Source organism: Lynx rufus, unplaced genomic scaffold (genome assembly GCF_022079265.1).
Source record: "Lynx rufus isolate CCGP_SWC_20201006 ecotype Redwood Valley unplaced genomic scaffold, mLynRuf1.p SCAF_6, whole genome shotgun sequence".
NCBI lineage: Eukaryota > Metazoa > Chordata > Mammalia > Carnivora > Felidae > Lynx > Lynx rufus.
In genome coordinates, this window is record NW_025814878.1 from 82,667,857 (window position 1) to 82,686,265 (window position 18,409).

Here is an 18,409-nt window from a genome sequence, read left to right on the forward strand (position 1 = left end):
AGTCAAACAGATGTGTCAATATGTAAATGAAGGCTTGAGAAAGTACACGTCGTAACTGTGACTAACACTTTTTTCAGTATTAATCTGCTCACATGGAGTTGGAGCATCAGTTATGGCTTTCAAATAAATGAAATAAATAGCAGCTCTGGAGCAATGAGAATTTCTTCCACGTTAGCCGCTCTATTCACAGTGAGCTGTTTTTCTTGTTACCGTGCATGTTTCCCTTCTTACCTTATGTAAAGCTTATTTTACAAGCTCTTTATATATATTTTTCCACAGAGTAGGCTAGCTATTAAAGGTGGACCTTTAGTTCCCTGAGCCGGTTTTCATACATCTCGAAAGGAGACATGATCAGGGTTTGAAGAAGTGGATTAACCCCAGGGATAACAGAGCCGGGCTGCAACACGGTTTGCCGTGGAGTAGCAGCAGCTCACAGTGTGGCTCTGTCTCAGAGCGCATCTCTAAAAATTGTTTATCTATGACCAATAACCGCAAGGCAACATCAGGATGAAGACCGCAGTCTTAGTCCTTGCAAGCGACATTTTAAAGCTGATGTGGCTTCGCTCTAGAATGTGTTTAACTTTCACTATCTGTGTGGAAGTTACATTTTAATTTATAATCTTCATCTCACATCTTCAGAAAATGTGGCACATTTATTGGCTCTTTTCTCACTGCAAGCCACCAGAATTAGAGTGATATGACATTTAAATTGCTAAGTTAACAAGAGCGCTTAAGTTCTTAGTTTTTAAAATGCTAATTATCATATCTTCCTAATATAGTAAGGCCATGTTGATGATGAGTATAAAAAAAGAGCTTACGTGAATGTGAGTTAAACTTGAGCTCTAGATCCCTATACGGTATTTATATAAATTTAAATTGTTTTTGAAATACAGTTGATTCATGATAAAAATACTCATACAAGGACATTCACAGCTAAAATCAAAGTATGGTGACTAAACATTCACTTCATAATTAGATTTTTTTTTACTATTTTGGCATGCATGCTTTTGTTTTTTAAATTATTATAAATGGGACACAATATTGAATGAAGCTGAGCTGACACAAATGTTTGGAAAAATGATTATATATAGAATTTACTGCAAAATGCCACTGCCTCTTCTGAGCGAGTAGCAGAATAATAATATAATACTGTACCAGTGATATAGTAGAATAATGCCTTCTATGGGGAGCAGGAAAAGTCAGTTAGGACCGGTTGACTAAGGTATTAGGGCACTTTGTTAATGAGGCCAAGTTTCTAGGTTTCTCTGCAGGGGCCAGGATAATTAATGAAACTTGGTTTTCTGGCTGCTGAATCCCCAAATTCAATCAACTGTCTTGCAAATACACATGGTTGGTTGCAGTCCAAAGCATTTTCCCTATAAATAATAATCACAAATGAAATGCAGGCACTTGTGACAGCACACTTTAAATTTTGAAAATTCATTAATTTATTTTTGGTGACACTAAATTTATATTGTTTGAGAATTTAAAAATATATTAAAAGATATTTAGTGAAGAGTTTTTCTCCTACCCCTGTCTCCCATCTGCTTAGTTTCCTTTATTCTTCCCATTGGGTAATCCCTTTTATTAGTTTCCTACATATCCTTATCAGTGATAAGGTGCGATATATGATTATATACTTCCCTACATCTTTTTAGAGGCAAGTCATATTATCCTTTGGTAGTGATCTGAACCTTGATTTTTTTCATTGAACAATTATGTCTTGAGATCATTTCAAAGAGCTTCCTGATTCTTCTTCATAGCTGCATAGTATGCCATTCTATGGAAGTACCATAGTGTATTTAACCATTTCATGGACAGTTAGTTTCTAATCTTCTACCACGATAGCAAGGCTGCAGTGACTATCACTGTGTATTTCGTTTTTGTACAAATACAACATAACCTCTGTACTTCTAAGATAAATTCCTAGAAGTGGAATTGCTAGGTAAAATGGTACTACCATTTGTAATATTGATAGATATTCCAAGAAACTGCCTCAATTCACAGTCTTATTAGCAACAAGTAATAATGTATTTTTCCACAGACTTGCTAGTATATGTTTAATTAAACTTTGGAATTTTTGCTGATCTTATAGTTCAAAGTAGCTTTCTTGTTATTTTTAATTTCCATTTATTTTGTTGTGAGAGTGATGTCAGATAATTTTCCATATATTTCAGAGCTATTTTTTTTCCTTTTAATGACTTCCTTGCTTATATATTATCATTTTTTATTGTTGTTGACCTTTTTTATTGTTTTTAGGAACCCTTCATATTCTGAATCATGACAGTAAAGCCAACTCAAATCTGAGGTTATAAAATAATTCTCCTTATTTTCTTCTGGTTCTTAAATTACATTTAAATATTTGATCCATTTGTAACTTATCCTAGATCATGTTGTGAGGAACAGATTCGACTTTATTTTTTTTTCCAGTTGGCTACCCACTTTTTCCAAGACCACTTATTGACTTGTTTGACTATTTCCCACCTTAAGATGGCACATTTATTACAAAACAAATTCTTATATGTATTGGAGCCTGTTTGGGGGCTGTTTCACTGGTCTATCTATTCAAGTACCAGTACCACACCATTTTAATTGGCATAATATGTGGTAGGATTAATTCCCTTCATGTTGCTTTTCTTTTTGGAGTTTTGTGGCTACTCTGGCTTATGTGTTTTTCTGTACAAACTTCAGAATCCTCTTTTCTGGTTAAAAATATCTTTTTATTGAGATCATGATGAAACTTCAGCTTAGGGAGAGCTCATACCTTTTTGTGATGATGTCATTCCACCTAAGAACAGTTGTCAGTCCTTTTGTATCCTTTAGAGATGTTAATTTTTTGTTGGATTTGCATATTTCTGATTAAATGTATTCCTAGTTATTAATTTAATTGCTATTTTAAATGGGATCTTTTTTCATTACCTCTTATTTCTGGTTGTTTGTAAATGTAAAAACTACTAATTTTCATATATTAATTTTGTGCTTTGCTATTTTACTGAATTCTCTCATTGTTTGTAGTAGATTTTGAGTTGATTTTCAAAGATTTAAGATGTACACTTATATCACCTGAAAATAGGGATATTTTTGACTCTCAAAGCAAATGACAATTAATAGTGATAAAGTACGCATCTCTATAATGTTTTGTCTGTAGTGGGACTGCTTCTCGTGTTTCCCTGTAAGCATGATGCTAGCTTTTGGGTTGAGGCAGATATATTTTATCAGGTCAGGGAAGTAACCATCGATTCTTATTTTACTGAATGTTGTATCAGGAATGCATATTTTATTTTGTCCTATGTCTTTTCAGCATCTATGAATATGGTCATTTGCTTTCCCCCCACTTGGATCTCTTAATATAATTAATTGACTCAATTTTTGCCTTGCTACATACTTACTACAACCTAGTTTTGTGGCAACAAAACTCTCAATTTTGGGTTTGCTTAAAGTTTAAAAATATGGAACTTTCTTTTTATAAACATACAGAAACATAACATTTCTCTAATGAAATGCAGGTGACTTGGGAGAAAGGGGGGAACGTGGCCCTCCAGGAAGAGGTCCTAAGGGCTTGCCCGGAGCTACGGGTCTCCCAGGTAAGTGTGTTATATGGCAGCATGAGGTTGAGGAATTGGTAGCAAGTGGGCAGTCTGAATTGGAAAATATTTTAAAGAATTGCTCTTTGATTACTTAAGCATATCATGTAATTCTCAATAATGGCCAGCACAGATTTTTCAAGACCAACTTTAATGAAGAGTTAAATGATCTATAAATCATGCCTGTCTGTGTTCCTCATGAGAAAACATATGTCAGGGCTTAAAATATTAATTTCTTGAACAGATGCTTTTTAAAAAAATTGTGTCAAGGTCCAGCCACAGTGCACTTATTAGAAAATTCTGAATGAATGAGGTCCTATCCATTTTTAGCCTGTTGATAGTTTTATTTTTTAACCAAAAAGAGCTACAAAAAAGTTTTTAAGTTTTCAAACTATTCATGTTGCACAGGGAGTAACTGAAATTTTCTTTTAAAAGCTCCTGTTTCAAACATCCAGACCCTCCAGAAATCCATATCCAAAAAAAATAAACCTGAACATTCCAACTCCTATAGTCACAAAGAGCCATGCACAAGCCACATATCACAGCTGTGCTGGCTGAGGTAACAAAGTCACCTCTGTGTGAAGAGCCTGGATTCTCTCACTGGGCGTCTGTTCTCTCTTTGCACACTGGCTACTCTGTCCCCACAGTCCAGGCTGCCACACACTCATCCACTGGGAAATGACTTAGAAGCCCAACCACAGAAGCAGCATAGCAGGGGAAGTCAGTTGGGTTTGAGAGCATGAGTGACCTGGAGCCTCCCTGTAAACTCATAGCTGCTGAGGCAGTGGCTAAGGAAGGCCCCCAGCGCTGGACCCTGGAGCTGAGGAGAGGCAGGGTGAGAGGCTATGCAGAAAAGGGTGGTCCACACTCCTTCGGTGGATTTGGAAAACTTGGTTTAGAGAAATTTAGAAAAAGAAATGCTGATTTTCTAATTCTGACAGAGGCTTCCATATTCAATCATGGCTCTAATTGCAGCCAAAAACATCACTGCTTTCTCATTACCCATTTCGTTGCTCCTGGGAATTGCTTTCTCATTAAAAAAAAAAATTTTTTTTTAATATGAATACATTTGGAGATAGCTCACTGCTTTACTAACCCTGCGATTCATGAGTCTGTCAAGATGCTTTCACAAATTGATAAATTTTCGTGATTGGAAAAGGAAAGAAAATCTGGTTGAAGCTACAGGAGACCAAGAGAAGATTTTAGTGTGCGATAAAGTCTGTATTCATTGATGGATGTTTACAAGAGGAAAGGGAAATGGAATTTTCTGAGTGCTTTCCTCCTTTGTCAGTGGCAGCAATAGGTAGTTTAGAGCTGATAAAAATATCATTACAATGTACTTAATTATCTATATATTACAGGATTGCCTCAGTTTCTCCTTCTCCCATTTTGTTGACAAACCACATAACGGTTCTTGGACCAGCAACTTGCACGCTTGGCAAGATTTTCCTTTATCAGAAATATATTATCATTTCTGGTGACTCTTACTTTCAAAAAATCTGTTGATAAGCCATGTTTTAAGTTTAAAATGGGAAGATTGAGGGAAAACCAGCTCTGTATGTATAGTGTCCCAGGCTGTCATGAGGGGACACGTTTCTGCCCACATGCAGCACCCCACCCAGAGCCACTGAATCTGACTGCGAGGATTTACACGTGCTCCGGGGCCACTGCTCTACCAGAAAGGGGCTTCCGTGATTTGCTTTTTAGTACCTCAGACATTGGTGTGTGGGCAGGTTGGTTAAGGCAGGACAGGCTCACCATTGGCAGCACTGACCGCTGACTGGTCCTCATCTTGTCCTCCTTGTGAGAAAAATTAATTTGTGATAGCTGTTCTTGGGTTTAAAACTTAAATAAATCTGTTAAAAAATTCCGTGGGCTCGCTATTTTAAGACTCCTAAACCTGTCCTTTTCCTTTTCCTCTGCCTTTTGCCAGTCCTTGCCCCTTCCTTCCTGGTACCATTCTGAAATCTGGTCTTTCTTTGTATATGCCTTTGTTACATTTCTGTTAAGAGGATATATGACATTATTTAGTGAAAAATCTGGGTTTCAGATTATTTTTTAAAAGCTGAGGCTACCTTTCAAAAGTGTGCAGTTTTCCAAGTGCTCTAGCACACAGGCACGAAGGGTTTATGTTTGCCCCAGTCACTGAGGCACCAGCTGGCTGCTTTGGTTTTTAGGTCAGCTCACACTCTCTTGTCTACACTATGGATATACTTAGCTAACAATTTCTTGAATCCATTAGTCCCTGAACAAGAGCTTTTAGGGTCATTTTTCCCCTAAAGCTAGTACTTGGAGCTTCTGAGTAGGAGCTCCTGTTTGGAGCCCCACGGTTTAGACATCCTGGGTTCAAATCTTGACTCTGTCACTTACTAGTTTTCTGACCTTGGGTGAGTTTGACTCCAAATCATAAATGAAAGTACTGGTTCACAGTAAATTATTGCACTTGTTCACTGTCCGCTGAGAGGCGGGGAACTTTAACTTCCCTGGCAGAGCCTGGAATGTGATTAGGAACGTGGTTTCTGGTCTCTCACAAACATAATAGTAACAGGACTATTACTAGTATGTGGAGGTCTGGAGGAACTTCCAGTAGGACTCTGTGCAGGGACTTGTCTGGAGCCTAAAAGAAAGAGCCTGTAGAACAGGATATCCTGCAACCTTCTTGGTTATCCCTATTGTTGGATTGGGGACTTAAATCCTCCTGAGTGGAAAACGTTCACTTGATCATTCTTCCTGGTACAAACATATGTGATATATTTGAAAAAATACAACTAACACATTAATTATTTATCAGTAATCAGAATTCCTTTATGCTTTATGGACAGTTTTAGTTCTTTTCTCCTCTCCGTATCTGTTTGGCACTGATTATTACACGGCCCTTTGGGGTTGTAATGGTACACTGCCTGATATGGACCATAGGTCATTATTGTAACCGTCATGCTATCATGTTGGCTGTGGTGCTCGGTTCTTTAAAAAGTACCTATAAATCATCCAGTTTGTTTCTCCCAGCCAGAGGTAGGCAGAACAGGTATTTAAGAAGGGTGGGCTCTGGAGCCAAACTGCCCAGGTGTATGCACTGCTCTTTCACTTATTTTTAGCGACTCTGCCTCTTAGCGCTTCAGTTCTCTGCTGCATCCCAAGGCTGAGAACCACATCTACCCTATAGAGTTACTTAGGAGGATCTGTGTACACGTTACTACACGTGAAACACTTACAACAGCACCTGGCATATGGCAAGCATTTTGCAAATTTAGCTGTCATTATTTTGTTATTCTTCTGTTTCTATTTGAGGAAATGCAGACTTACAGAGGTCACCTGCTCTGACAAAGGTCTGTCAGCTAATAAGTCACAGAGGCAAATATTCACACCTTCCATGTCCAGGTTCATGTACTGGACAAAATGATGCACTGGCTGCCTAGTAATGGGATTAGCTTGCCTTTGCCACGCTAGCCATATAACTTCGCCATGTTTCATAACCACATAGTGTCTTGATTTCTTTTCTGCCTCTCTCACAGAGTGGTGATTAGAGATCCCTGGGATTTTAGATGCCCCCAACCCCCATACCCACCTTCAGTTTCTTACCAGAGGCCTTTGTGGTATTGCTTGATTGGGTTGTCTCATTAAGAGTAACTCTCTATGCCTGCTGCCACCAAACTTGCCCACTTGGGACCAATTCCTCGACGCTCTGGGGGTTTTAAGGGAAAATAGTTAATATTAGGTCCTGATCTCTTCTGTGCATTCAAACTCATGAGGGAAAGAAACAAGTTAAATAAGGAATCATATGTATGTGACCACCAGGAATGTGGCTTGTGAGCTGCGATGCTTTCCCTTTTTGGATGAGGAGAGGAGGGTAGAGCTGGCTTCTACCTAGGCACACTAGGTCACACTAGGCAACTGGGCTATTCAGGTTTCTTATGTAAAGCTGCACATAGGTGAGCTTTGCTTGTGAACACTGAGTGGAAAAAAAAAAAAACACCCCAAAACTCCAAACCAAGGGCACACTCGGTTTAGACTTGTTTAGCAGTAGCCATTTATCCTATTTCCATTACTGCAGCTGTTTTATCTGGCTATGGGGATCTTCTATAAACAAACCGTTTTATGCCAATTCCTTAAACATATATGCTTTGTCAAACACCACAAATGCAAGCTCAGCGTAAGGTGGATATGTAAGAAAGTCCCTGGAACACACATTTTACATAACCTGTGGATAAGTCACCAAATTAATGCTGAAAATTACTTGCAGGGTTCCCCCCCCCCACCCCCCTTCCTAAAGGCCTTTATACACAGTCACTTTCACTTTGCAGCCTGCAGTAGATCCTGCAGAATGTTCCAGCAGGGACTGGCCTCGATCAATGTAACATGACTACCCTCTAGTGTTCGCACAGAGAATGACATTCATTTTTAAAAATAACGAAATGTTGGCAGTAACATTTTTATAGGTCCTTGAAATTTCAGAAAACTATGTAATCATTAGCCAGTTAGTGCAGCTAACACACCCATGAGGCAGACAAAGCAGAATGAGAGCACTTCAGATCTGTTTTCTGAGGAGCTGAAGGGTAGTTTATAGATATTCGCTAATGTAGCTGCTAGACTTCTTGAATGATTTGGACTGTGACATTGTATCACCCCAAAATTACGCTCCTAAACAACACCAAGAACCTTGGAGAGTAAATACCCAGTGTCAGGACTCACCAGAAACTGATGATTTGTGAAGCCTGATTTTTTTCCTCTGGCCAGTTTTACAGGACAAAACCTCAGAAAAAATATCTTTAGTTTCTTTTGATAGAGCTCCAGAAGAGTCAATACTAACTCTTGGTTGTGGTGCCGCTTTTACTTCCCGGTTAATTCAGGCTCATTAAACCCCAAACCACACACGCAGGCACGCGCGCGCGCACGGGCACTATTATGCATGCACGCACACGCAGCATTAGCGGCTCAATAGGTATGGAAATACACTTAGATTGAGTAGTGGTTAAGGGCCCTTGCTTCTAGTTCTGACGCCCTCTAGCTGTGTGATGATGGACAGTTATTTAGCCTTAAAAATTTTTTTTTTAATGTTTATTTTTAAGAGAGACAGAGACAGAGAGACAGAGTGTGAGGGAGGGGCAGAGAGAGAGGGAGACACAGAATGTAGGCTCCAGGCTCTGAGCTGTCAGCACAAAGCCCTAAGTGGGGCTTGAACTCACGAGCTGTGAGATCATGACCGGACCTTAGTCGAAGTCCGACTGAGCCACCCAGGCGCCCCATGCCTTCTTAACTCTGACTTCACGCAGAGGAAAATGGGATCAATAACGAGCACAGTTCAGGGCCATGGTAAAGCGGGAGCGTTGTGTAAGTGTTGATGGTGATGATGGTCAGAATGACGAAGATGACATCCAAAGCCTCAACGGGTAAATTGCTGTATTTGCCCAAGGGAGAATTGGACTGGATGTGCTTTACATAAAATAAATCAAGGATACACAGGATGGCCTTATCAACTCTTTTTCAAAGGATTAGCAGGAATCTGGAATAAATGCAGTGAGTGAAAAAGCCTCTCCTGCGATGTGTAGAAATGGGGAAGTATAATATGAAAATCTAAAGAAAGCTTTCCTTCCGCTTTCTAATATGGTCGAATAGTAGAGAATAAATCCCCTTAAATTTAAGATTTTAGGCAGGAGACTGGCTCTACAAATGTTAAAAATTTGGATTAGTTGCTAATATTTAGAAATTGAGAGGTGTTTATTAAAAAACTCAGCCTCTAGCTTCCCTTGACAATGATCAGAGGTTCTGCTGGCCCACCTTCCCTTAAGGCAGCTGTTGGCTGGAGCAAACTGCGGGGGGCACCGTTCTGCCATTCACAACAGGCCGCAGTCCTCCCTGTTGCCTCCCTAAAACTGATGTGGAATAGCGGTCACCAGTTTTCATTACATTTGTGTTATGTCTTTTCCTAAAGACAGCATGGTGTTGTTTTTTTGTTTTTGTTTTTTTAGTTTATTTATTTTGAGAGAGAGAGAGAGAGAGTGTGTGGGAGGGGCAGAGAGAGAGAATGTCAAGCAGGCTCCACACTGACAGCTCAGAGCCCATGCGGGGCTTGAACCCACGAACCGTGAGATCATGAACTGAGCAGAAACCAAGGACTGAGCCACCAAGGCGCCCCACCAGGGTGTTTCTTAATCTAGGACCATTTCTTTACTACCTTAAAGGTCAGCAAACTTTTTTTGTAAAGGGCCAGATTTTTGGGATTTGTGGGCCATGTGGTCTCTGTGGCAGCCCTACAGCCCTGCCCTTGGTAGTGTAAGAGCAGCCAGAGGCAATACAAAACAGATGACCTATGGCCCTGTTCTAACAGGACTCTTTACAAAAACAGGGGTTGGCTCATTTGGGGCGATCCCATGTTTGCCCACCTGATCTGTATTACCTGTTTTGCTCCTCCTGTGGTCTTTTGGCTTGTGACCTCTCCTCTGGGCATTTTCTCCTCTTAATCTTGATTTGATTTTGTTAAGGCCGACCTGGTATGTCTCCATGATAAGGCGTATGAGAATTACCCTTTTTATGCACGTCTATCTGGCCTTTTAAAGCTTAAAAGAACAATGTTGAGCAGCCACCTGTGTCATGAGACCTGAACAGGCCCTGCTAAAGCCGTATTTATAGGTGCTGTTGATTAGAGAAAAATGTTCTCAGGGGCCTTGTCTTTAGAGGGAAACGTAATCATCTGCTTCATTACAACTGAATATAGTCAAATGGAAGCTTATGGGGTAAATTAAGGGAAATTACTTACATCTCTGTTTATCTACAGCCTGGAGATGGATAGAATCAAAGATAATTATTCTCTTAATAATGTTTTGTCCTGGGGCACCTGGATGGCTCAGTTGGTTGAGTGTATGACTATTGATTTCAGGGTTGTAAGTTCGGGCCCTACATTGTAAAGATTACTTAAAAAAATCTAAAAAAATAAAAATAAAAAGTGTTGTCCTATAATTTTGCTTTGTGTAGATCTAATTGTAAATATCACAGGAAGAATGAGATCTTATATGTAAAATAAGATATCTACCTTCTTTCTAAAAGTATGTGAGATATATGTAATAAGAACACTTAATAAGACCAGACCACTATAATAAGACCAATACAAGACATATATTAATAAGACCACTAAAATAGAAAAAGAGAACTAAAACCACTGAGAAAGAAGGAAACTGCCTTAACCTAAGCAAATGTGTAATTGAACATGCTCACCATCTTGGCTGAATGGCTGAGGTAAGAGGAGCTCTATAGAACTATACCATCATGGTGTATACAATTTGTCTTACACAGATTTCTTACCACCACCTTTGTGCTAAGAGTATGAGAGCACTGCTGATGTGATGGGGTGGGTAAACATTCAGCAGAAACTCCCCTCTGTATTGGGTGCCATGCCTCAGAGAACATGCCACACGGGGTGATCAAACAACCTTTGAATGTGACAAAGGGAAAAAAATGCTCCTGAGGAACTTAGGCCATGATAAAGTTCATGTAGGGGTTAGCCCCTGATGGGAAAACATCTGGGAACTTTGTAGGTGCCCTGCACATGCTTCTAAAAGACATCAATCAGTGATATCCTCATGAACATAATAATAGCCCCTATGTATCAGATGCTTTCAGGCATTGGAATTTAGTTTTAAGGAAGCATCATCCTGTCTTGTAGATGAAGAAACTAAGAGGTTAGTGACTTGCTAATGTCACCCCATTCACAAATGGCAGAGCAAGAACTTAAGGCTATCTTTCTGCCTCTAAATCCTGTTCTAACCCCTGACCTATATACTTCTACTCACTGTCTGGAGATTGATCACTTATTAGGGATGATGCCACTGGAAAAATATAATGTGAGCCACAATGAGAGTTGTGTACATAATTTTAAATCTGCTAGTAGCCACATTAACAACGTCATAAGAATCAGGTGAGATTAATTTTAATAATACAGTTTATTTAGCCAATTGTGTCCAAAATATTATCATTGCAAAATATATCATGTCATGTAATAACAGTCAACATTATTAATTAAACATATTAAAGTTTTACACTGAGTTTTCAAAGCGTCCAGGTGTGTTTTACACTTACAGTTCATCCCAATTTGACTTAGTCACAGTTCAGCACTCAATAGACCTATGTGCTAGATGCTACCATACTGGGTAGTTCAGCTCTACTGAACTTTGGAAATGTGGGTTAGAGATGCTGAGGTCTCCTTCGTCTTTTAATTTCTAAGAAACCCAAGTTCAGTGAAAGAATTTTAACATGACATCATGTCTTCATCATTTCCAAAAGCACTTATTAAGCTCCTAGGTGCACACTGCTGGCTAGGGGAGGGGGTCCAGTGCCATCTGTTAGTTTGCAGCCATTGGGGCTCTCCTGTTTACATGTGCAATCATTTGTGTGTTTCAGGTGAACCAGGTCCTGCCAGCTACGGGAGGAATGGCCGGGATGGCGAGCGAGGCCCCCCTGGGGTGGCAGGAATTCCTGGTGTACCCGGCCCCCCGGGACCTCCTGGGCCTCCTGGTTTTTGTGAGCCAGCCTCCTGCACCATGCAGGCTGGTCAACGAGCATTTAGCAAAGGGCCTGATCAGTGAAAAGCTTAGTGCTGCGTGGCTGTCTGCATAAACAATGCCTGGCAAAGGGGCTTGGAGGGGAAACACCACCGAAGCTGAGGCAAAAGACAACAATGCATTACCTTCAAAGTTATTACATAAGTCTTATTTGACAGATTTAAAACAATGGTGCTATTCAATAAATCCTTTCTTTTTTCTTGGAGAGGAGACAGCAGAATCATCGGATACAAAAAAAATCAGAAAACCTAAAACCCTCCCTTTAAATAAATTTATAATCCCATTCCCAGGATCTTGAACTTTAGTGTGCTATACGTATGTGATCTATCATGGGCCACTGTGCCAATAAACAAAAACAACTGTTTGGTTTACCTCAGTTGTAGTAGTTATTTTCATTTTTCATTTAGATGTTGTTCTCAGATTATCATTTCAGCTATACAGAGGATTAGCAGACTAGTTCTGAAGAAACCTCACTGCAGTCAATAGAATTGGTGCTTAAAATTCCCATCAATGTGTCCTCTTGGGAGCAGCAAGAATGTGCTCTGCCCCATGCAACAATTTCCGTACATCACTTGCTGGTTTTCGTAGGCAGCCTGGATTTTTGTTAAACTGTACTGTATCCCAAACCCATTAATTTTTGAGCTCTTCTATGTGAAAGCAAGGAAGGAATTCTAATATCCTGCCATTCGTAAGTTTTATTGATAAGATTATTTATTTTCAAGGTTTGAGGTAACATCTCTGGTTGTACCAAAAAAATAAATATGGTTTCTTAAGCTCTTGCATGTTTTCTTATAATCATGTTCAATGAAAAGAAGTCACTGAACTTATTTAGGTACAATGAAAAATATTAAATTCCTGGTATTTCTATAGGCATGTTTATAATATTAGTGCTTTGTTTCTGTAGAGAAATTAAGCCCTTCCTGTTCCTTAGGGGTCATTACCCTGCCACAGTTCTTTGTATGTATGTGTGTAGCATGGGGGAGAGCTTCAAGGACCTTTTTTGAAATTCTAATGAAAGCTATGGGGCCATCATCCCAGAAAAACACACGAGTGCATATGTGCAAATATGTTTGTAGACTATTTCAGACACTTCATAGACCACTTAAGCACTTGGTTTCTAGTTTAGGAACCACTGCTTTCATTTCAATGGTTTGTTAGCTCCCTCCTATTCATAACTTCACTGCTGCAAAAATGACTTCTGTTCCACCACTTTTCTTAGACATTTTATAATCACAGCTCAGCTAAAGCACCGAATTCTTATCAATAAGATAGCTATTGCCTGACCACTCAAGCACTTTATTACTATATTTGCGTGGTCACATTGACTAGCTGTTTTATAGACATTTCTATAAACTATTGATCAGACTTACTATATTAATTTTATGTCACAGTGCATGTGAGTAACTTCTCCCCGGGGCATAGCGCAGTGCTCAAAACAGTCAATATCTTCAGTTAGTTTATGGAATTCAATTTTCTCAAGTCATGGGGCATAAGCCCTAACAGGATCTTTGATATCAATTTTTCTCACGTGTACTTGTTATACATTCAAAAATATTAGCCCTATTTGTTTGGCCAAATCAATCATTATGTAATCTGTATTTGGATTTATGTTTTATTTAAGATTTATGTATTTATTTAAGTAATTTCTACACCCATCATCAGGCTTGAACTTACAACCCCGAGATCAAGAGTTGCATGCTCCTCCTTCTGAACCAGCCAGGCGTTCCCCTCCTGTATTTGGATTTCTTTAAATCTGCTTACAGCACCTAGTTCTGTGCCTTGAGCATGCATTGCTTAAGGAGAATGATCCCAACTTGGCTACATAAATCAGTGCCATTTACACACTGAGAAGGATGTTTTTCCTTCCTGTGGAATAAATAATTTTTGGAAATAGAGATATCTGTTATAATTACTTAAAATCATCTTCATATAAATGGCAAACCTTTTGAGGTACCGCAACATCTAATCAAATAAATGCAAAGAAGTTGCCTTGTCTTTTCACAAAGATTGTTTTATTTTAACCAGAGTGATGTAATTAAATACAACGAAAGAAAAATTAGGTAACCAAATAAATATGTTTCTCAGATCTATAATATTGTATTCATAAGAAAATTTTTAAAAAATAAAATTTCAAAGAGCAGATCATTCAACTGTTTTACAAACTTGATATATAAAAGGCTGTACAACAAGCTCCACAGATACCACAAGCGATACTGGAAACAACCACTTAACAAATAGGTTATGCAAAACTAGCACATTCCAAATGGTGGGAACAATCCATTGTAAATTCAGTTAAGTGAAATAGTTTACAGAAGCAGTAAGTACTTGTCTGAGAAATTGCAAAGAAAAGCATCCAGCAAATTCTTTCTATGAAAGTTAGAGTTGATAAATATTTAATTAAGCCAAATAGCTCTCTCTAGCAAAATAGAAATTTCCAAGCCTCTTTGAGATATTTTTAAAAGTTGGGTGAAGTGTCACCTAGAGCACTCACTGAGAGAAGAGTCTGTGAATAATTAAGGTTGGTTGAAAACTGGCATGTTACTCAAGGGCAAATGATTTCTGATTTAATTCTAGTCAGTGCTTCTATGGCATTATGATATGATTTTCATCCCCAATACCTGACAGGTTGGTTAAGAGCTATGGAAATCACTTTCCAGGTTGACTGAGCACATAAATTCACTGGCATGGTTTGGGATAAGTGACTTCTGAGTAGCAGAAGAATATGAATGAGTAGTCATATGAGTTATGTGATTGATTCGATTATAGGCACTTTATATGTCAATCTGTCTAAACGAATATTGCTATGCTTAAACATCATTAGTAAGATCTGATTTATTTGCCACCTGAAATAAGCTAATATAGATCCCTAGTTTTGAAGATCACCTCTGACTATTATTTGATTTTTTGGCTATGACAGTTTCTGACATATAATATCCCTGAATTTTAAAATAAACCAAAATAGGGAGAAGATCACTAAAAATACATAAAATTATACCAAATACCAAGAGAATTGCTTTTTTTTCTGTTAGTACTGACAAAAAGAGTGAAAATGTACTAATAAGAAAAAATTAGCAAACTAGTGATTTTGCCATTTACAAATTTTGCAATGGACATAAATGGTTTTAAATATCTTTAATAAAGAATATTTGTGCTCAGTAATATAGGTCGAGTCCTTTTGTTTCACTGAGTAAAACAAATGCTTTTCAATTGTGTACTTCATCTTTTTTAGTGAGCTTATGATCTGGGACATGACAGTATTAAATGCATATAATTCAGTAAATATTAAATCAAAATTGGTTATCCATTGTAATGTATGACTATAAATACACATGCTCAAATGCTCTGTAAATGATTAACTAGGGGAAGTGTAACATATTTGTTAGATCCAGACATCAGAAAGAGGACACTGATCATATTTTTAGTCTTAATAAATGGCAACCCATGTTAGCTTTCTCCTTAACATGCTTTTACATCTTACTCTCAAGTTTTCTAAAAATAACTAGAGAGAGAGAGAACAAATGAGGGCAATTGGGTTCAAGAAACTACCTTTCTTTTCAACATTTATTTGAATTTGTCTTTGTCCTCCAGGTTGAAAATGTGTATGTCAAAAGACTTAAGAATATTCCTTAGAGAGCACCTGGTTAATTTATTACGTCATAAGGGGACCTGAAGGCGAGAATAGTTAAGAACTATGTAAATCATTTTCCAGTCTAAGCAAACATAAAAATCCACTGGCATATTTTGATGTGATTAATCTCTGTTAAGGAAACATGCTATGTATTTAACTTATTGCCTATTGCCTTATCACTAATGATGTAAGAGCTTATATTTGTCATAAAAGTTAACTGTGATATTTCTTATCTTGCTCAGACCCCTCTATATCAATGAGTCTTAAGTGATTTTAGTGAGAAGATCACTTTGTGGGACAAAAGCTGCAAAGGACGGATTGCTCTCTGACTTGTTTCTGCTTATTATTCTTATTCGCAATCATTAGACTAGGCTTTTTATGAGCTGCCAGGGAGATGGGTAATAAACTTAATTATTGTGAGCTAAGCACTGATTCTTATGACAAACAAAAGCATAATTTCTAGCATGGTATAAACATGAGCCCTGCAATAGTTCAATTACAGGTTCCCTGGACATCTGTGTGGCTCACACTTGGTATGTAAGTGCTTTTGGGGGGCATCCATGTGGTTGAGACCTAGCAGAATGGAGCTGAGGTATGGAGCTTCAGCCACAAGAAGTGGGGAAGAGTAGAAATGATGTTAATAACTGCACCTTAGAATTCCCTGATTTAGGGTCAAATCGTTTATTGCTAAGATAAGCCAAAAGCTCATTAGGTATCATGAACATATAGGAATCAAGGCCTCAAAGCATTATATCCAAGTGGGATTTGGAATGAAACTGGTGCCATTCCACTTAACTTGAATATGACAAATGAAATCTTAAATAGTTGGATGAGGTAAGCTAGAGAACAAAATGGGGAACAAATATACCCTAAATAGTATTTTAAAAATAAATAGTTATAAAATATGCCATAAGACAATCTGAATTTAAATACAATTAATACATTGAAAAATATTTATCCCTAAAATATACTTTAAATAATACAGCAAAATGAAAAATAAAAAAAATTGTAAGTTAATTAGCATCTTTACACCCATAAGCTTATTATGGTCAAATGGCACACACCCGTCTGATAAGCTTAATTCTCCTTGAACTACCCCATAAGTGTAATGAAATCTCCTACTTTATTAGAATTCACTTTTGACAAATTCATGAAGCAAGTAGCTAACTCCTTGAGTTGTACCATGTATCACTCAATCTTCTATTATCTGAACATGAAAGTTTTTCCATTTAATTTTCTTAGACTTAGCTTTGGTTTTATAAACCTGACCTATCTATGAGGTAAATTTTTGCTGTTCTGGGTCTGCTTGTCTGAGTGAGTTTTTTCGGTGCTCAACTGGTTCTTCACTCAGTTTAAACTGACCAGTTAGTCTGGCATGATTTTGTCGAGTAAAATGTTTGATTATAGCTCCAGCTACAGCACACAGTAAAACTGAAGACATCCATGTGTCTTGTTTCCTGAGTCTGTTAGTAATTAAAAAAAAAAAAAATTAATGCTCCCACTGCCAGCCAACTAGTAAATGAATTCAATGGGCTAAGTCACTTAGAAGTACCAAGGCATAAAAGATACAAATTCAATTCTTTTCCTCATTTCCTCCTCTTAGAAGCCTGGGTAGTCTCTGTGAGAGGAAAAGGTATAATAGAGGTAAGGGGAGGGAGTATATCCCTTAACACTAAAGTACTAAAAAAGAACATTGGGAAGCAAGAACAATAAACACTTGTGTGTCTTACGAAGGTGAGCACAGGCAATGTGAAAAAAAAAATTAAGAACAAAAGCAATGAACTAATCTTCAAAATATTCTGAGAATTCACTGAAAAAACTTGAGCACATAATTTAACCTAGAAATTCTCAGTCTCAGGGTATTATTACTAGTGTTTAGGAAAATTAAAATGGTAATTTGAAAAATAGCATTCCTTATCTTTTGTAAATAGGGATATATTTCTAGAAAAATATAAACATTATACAACTCTAATTGTTAAATTAAAAAATGTTAAGTACCTTGAATGATAAGGAGATTCAGACGTTGTGTAATTTTATAAATGGTCTACTTCTCGTGATAAGCTAAATGCTTTTTACTTCTGTCAAAAGAGAGTATTCTATCTAAAAAGTAGGATGGGTATTTAGGTGTTTTCATGTTAATCACTAAAGTATGAGGGTAGAATACAAACTAAAGTTACAAATAGTAAAGTTGCAAGTTAACCAGGTATATAAATCCACTTAAGAAACAAAATCTAAATAGCCAAGGAGTCAAAAGTTATTGTGCCTTCTTCATAAAGATACTTAAAATGAGGAAGAATATAAATTAACAAAACAAATGAACAAAACACAAATTAATAAGAAATTATTTACAAAAGTAAAAAAAAAATCAAGTGCAAAGGCAAGGGTCTGATTTAGTTGTCCACTAAACTGTTTCTAGCCTTGTATTTCTGCAAGTCTGTTCAGTTCTTCTGATTCAAATTGCTTTAAACACCATCTTGTGGACAAAAGGAGGTATATCACAGGTTTTCAACAGATGAGAAAGACTGCAGAAAAGCTAAATCTTATTTAACTCCTAAAACATATTCATAAAAAAATATTTTATAATCCAAACATCAAATGACATTTTTTACAACATATCTTAAGATAATTACTTAATCTCTACAATA

The 18,409-nt window shown here is 37.6% G+C and overlaps 1 protein-coding gene across 1 annotated transcript in view; it reads left to right on the forward strand.

Moving 5' to 3' along the window:
- Positions 1–12,160, forward strand: part of COL9A1 (collagen type IX alpha 1 chain) — an 86,811-nt gene extending 74,651 nt beyond the window's left edge. The window contains exons 37-38 of the mRNA XM_047102793.1: positions 3,507–3,584; positions 11,976–12,160. Of these exons, the coding sequence (XP_046958749.1) occupies positions 3,507–3,584; positions 11,976–12,160 (263 nt within the window). The remainder of the gene's footprint in view (positions 1–3,506; positions 3,585–11,975) is intronic.
- Positions 12,161–18,409: the final 6,249 nt, after the last annotated feature.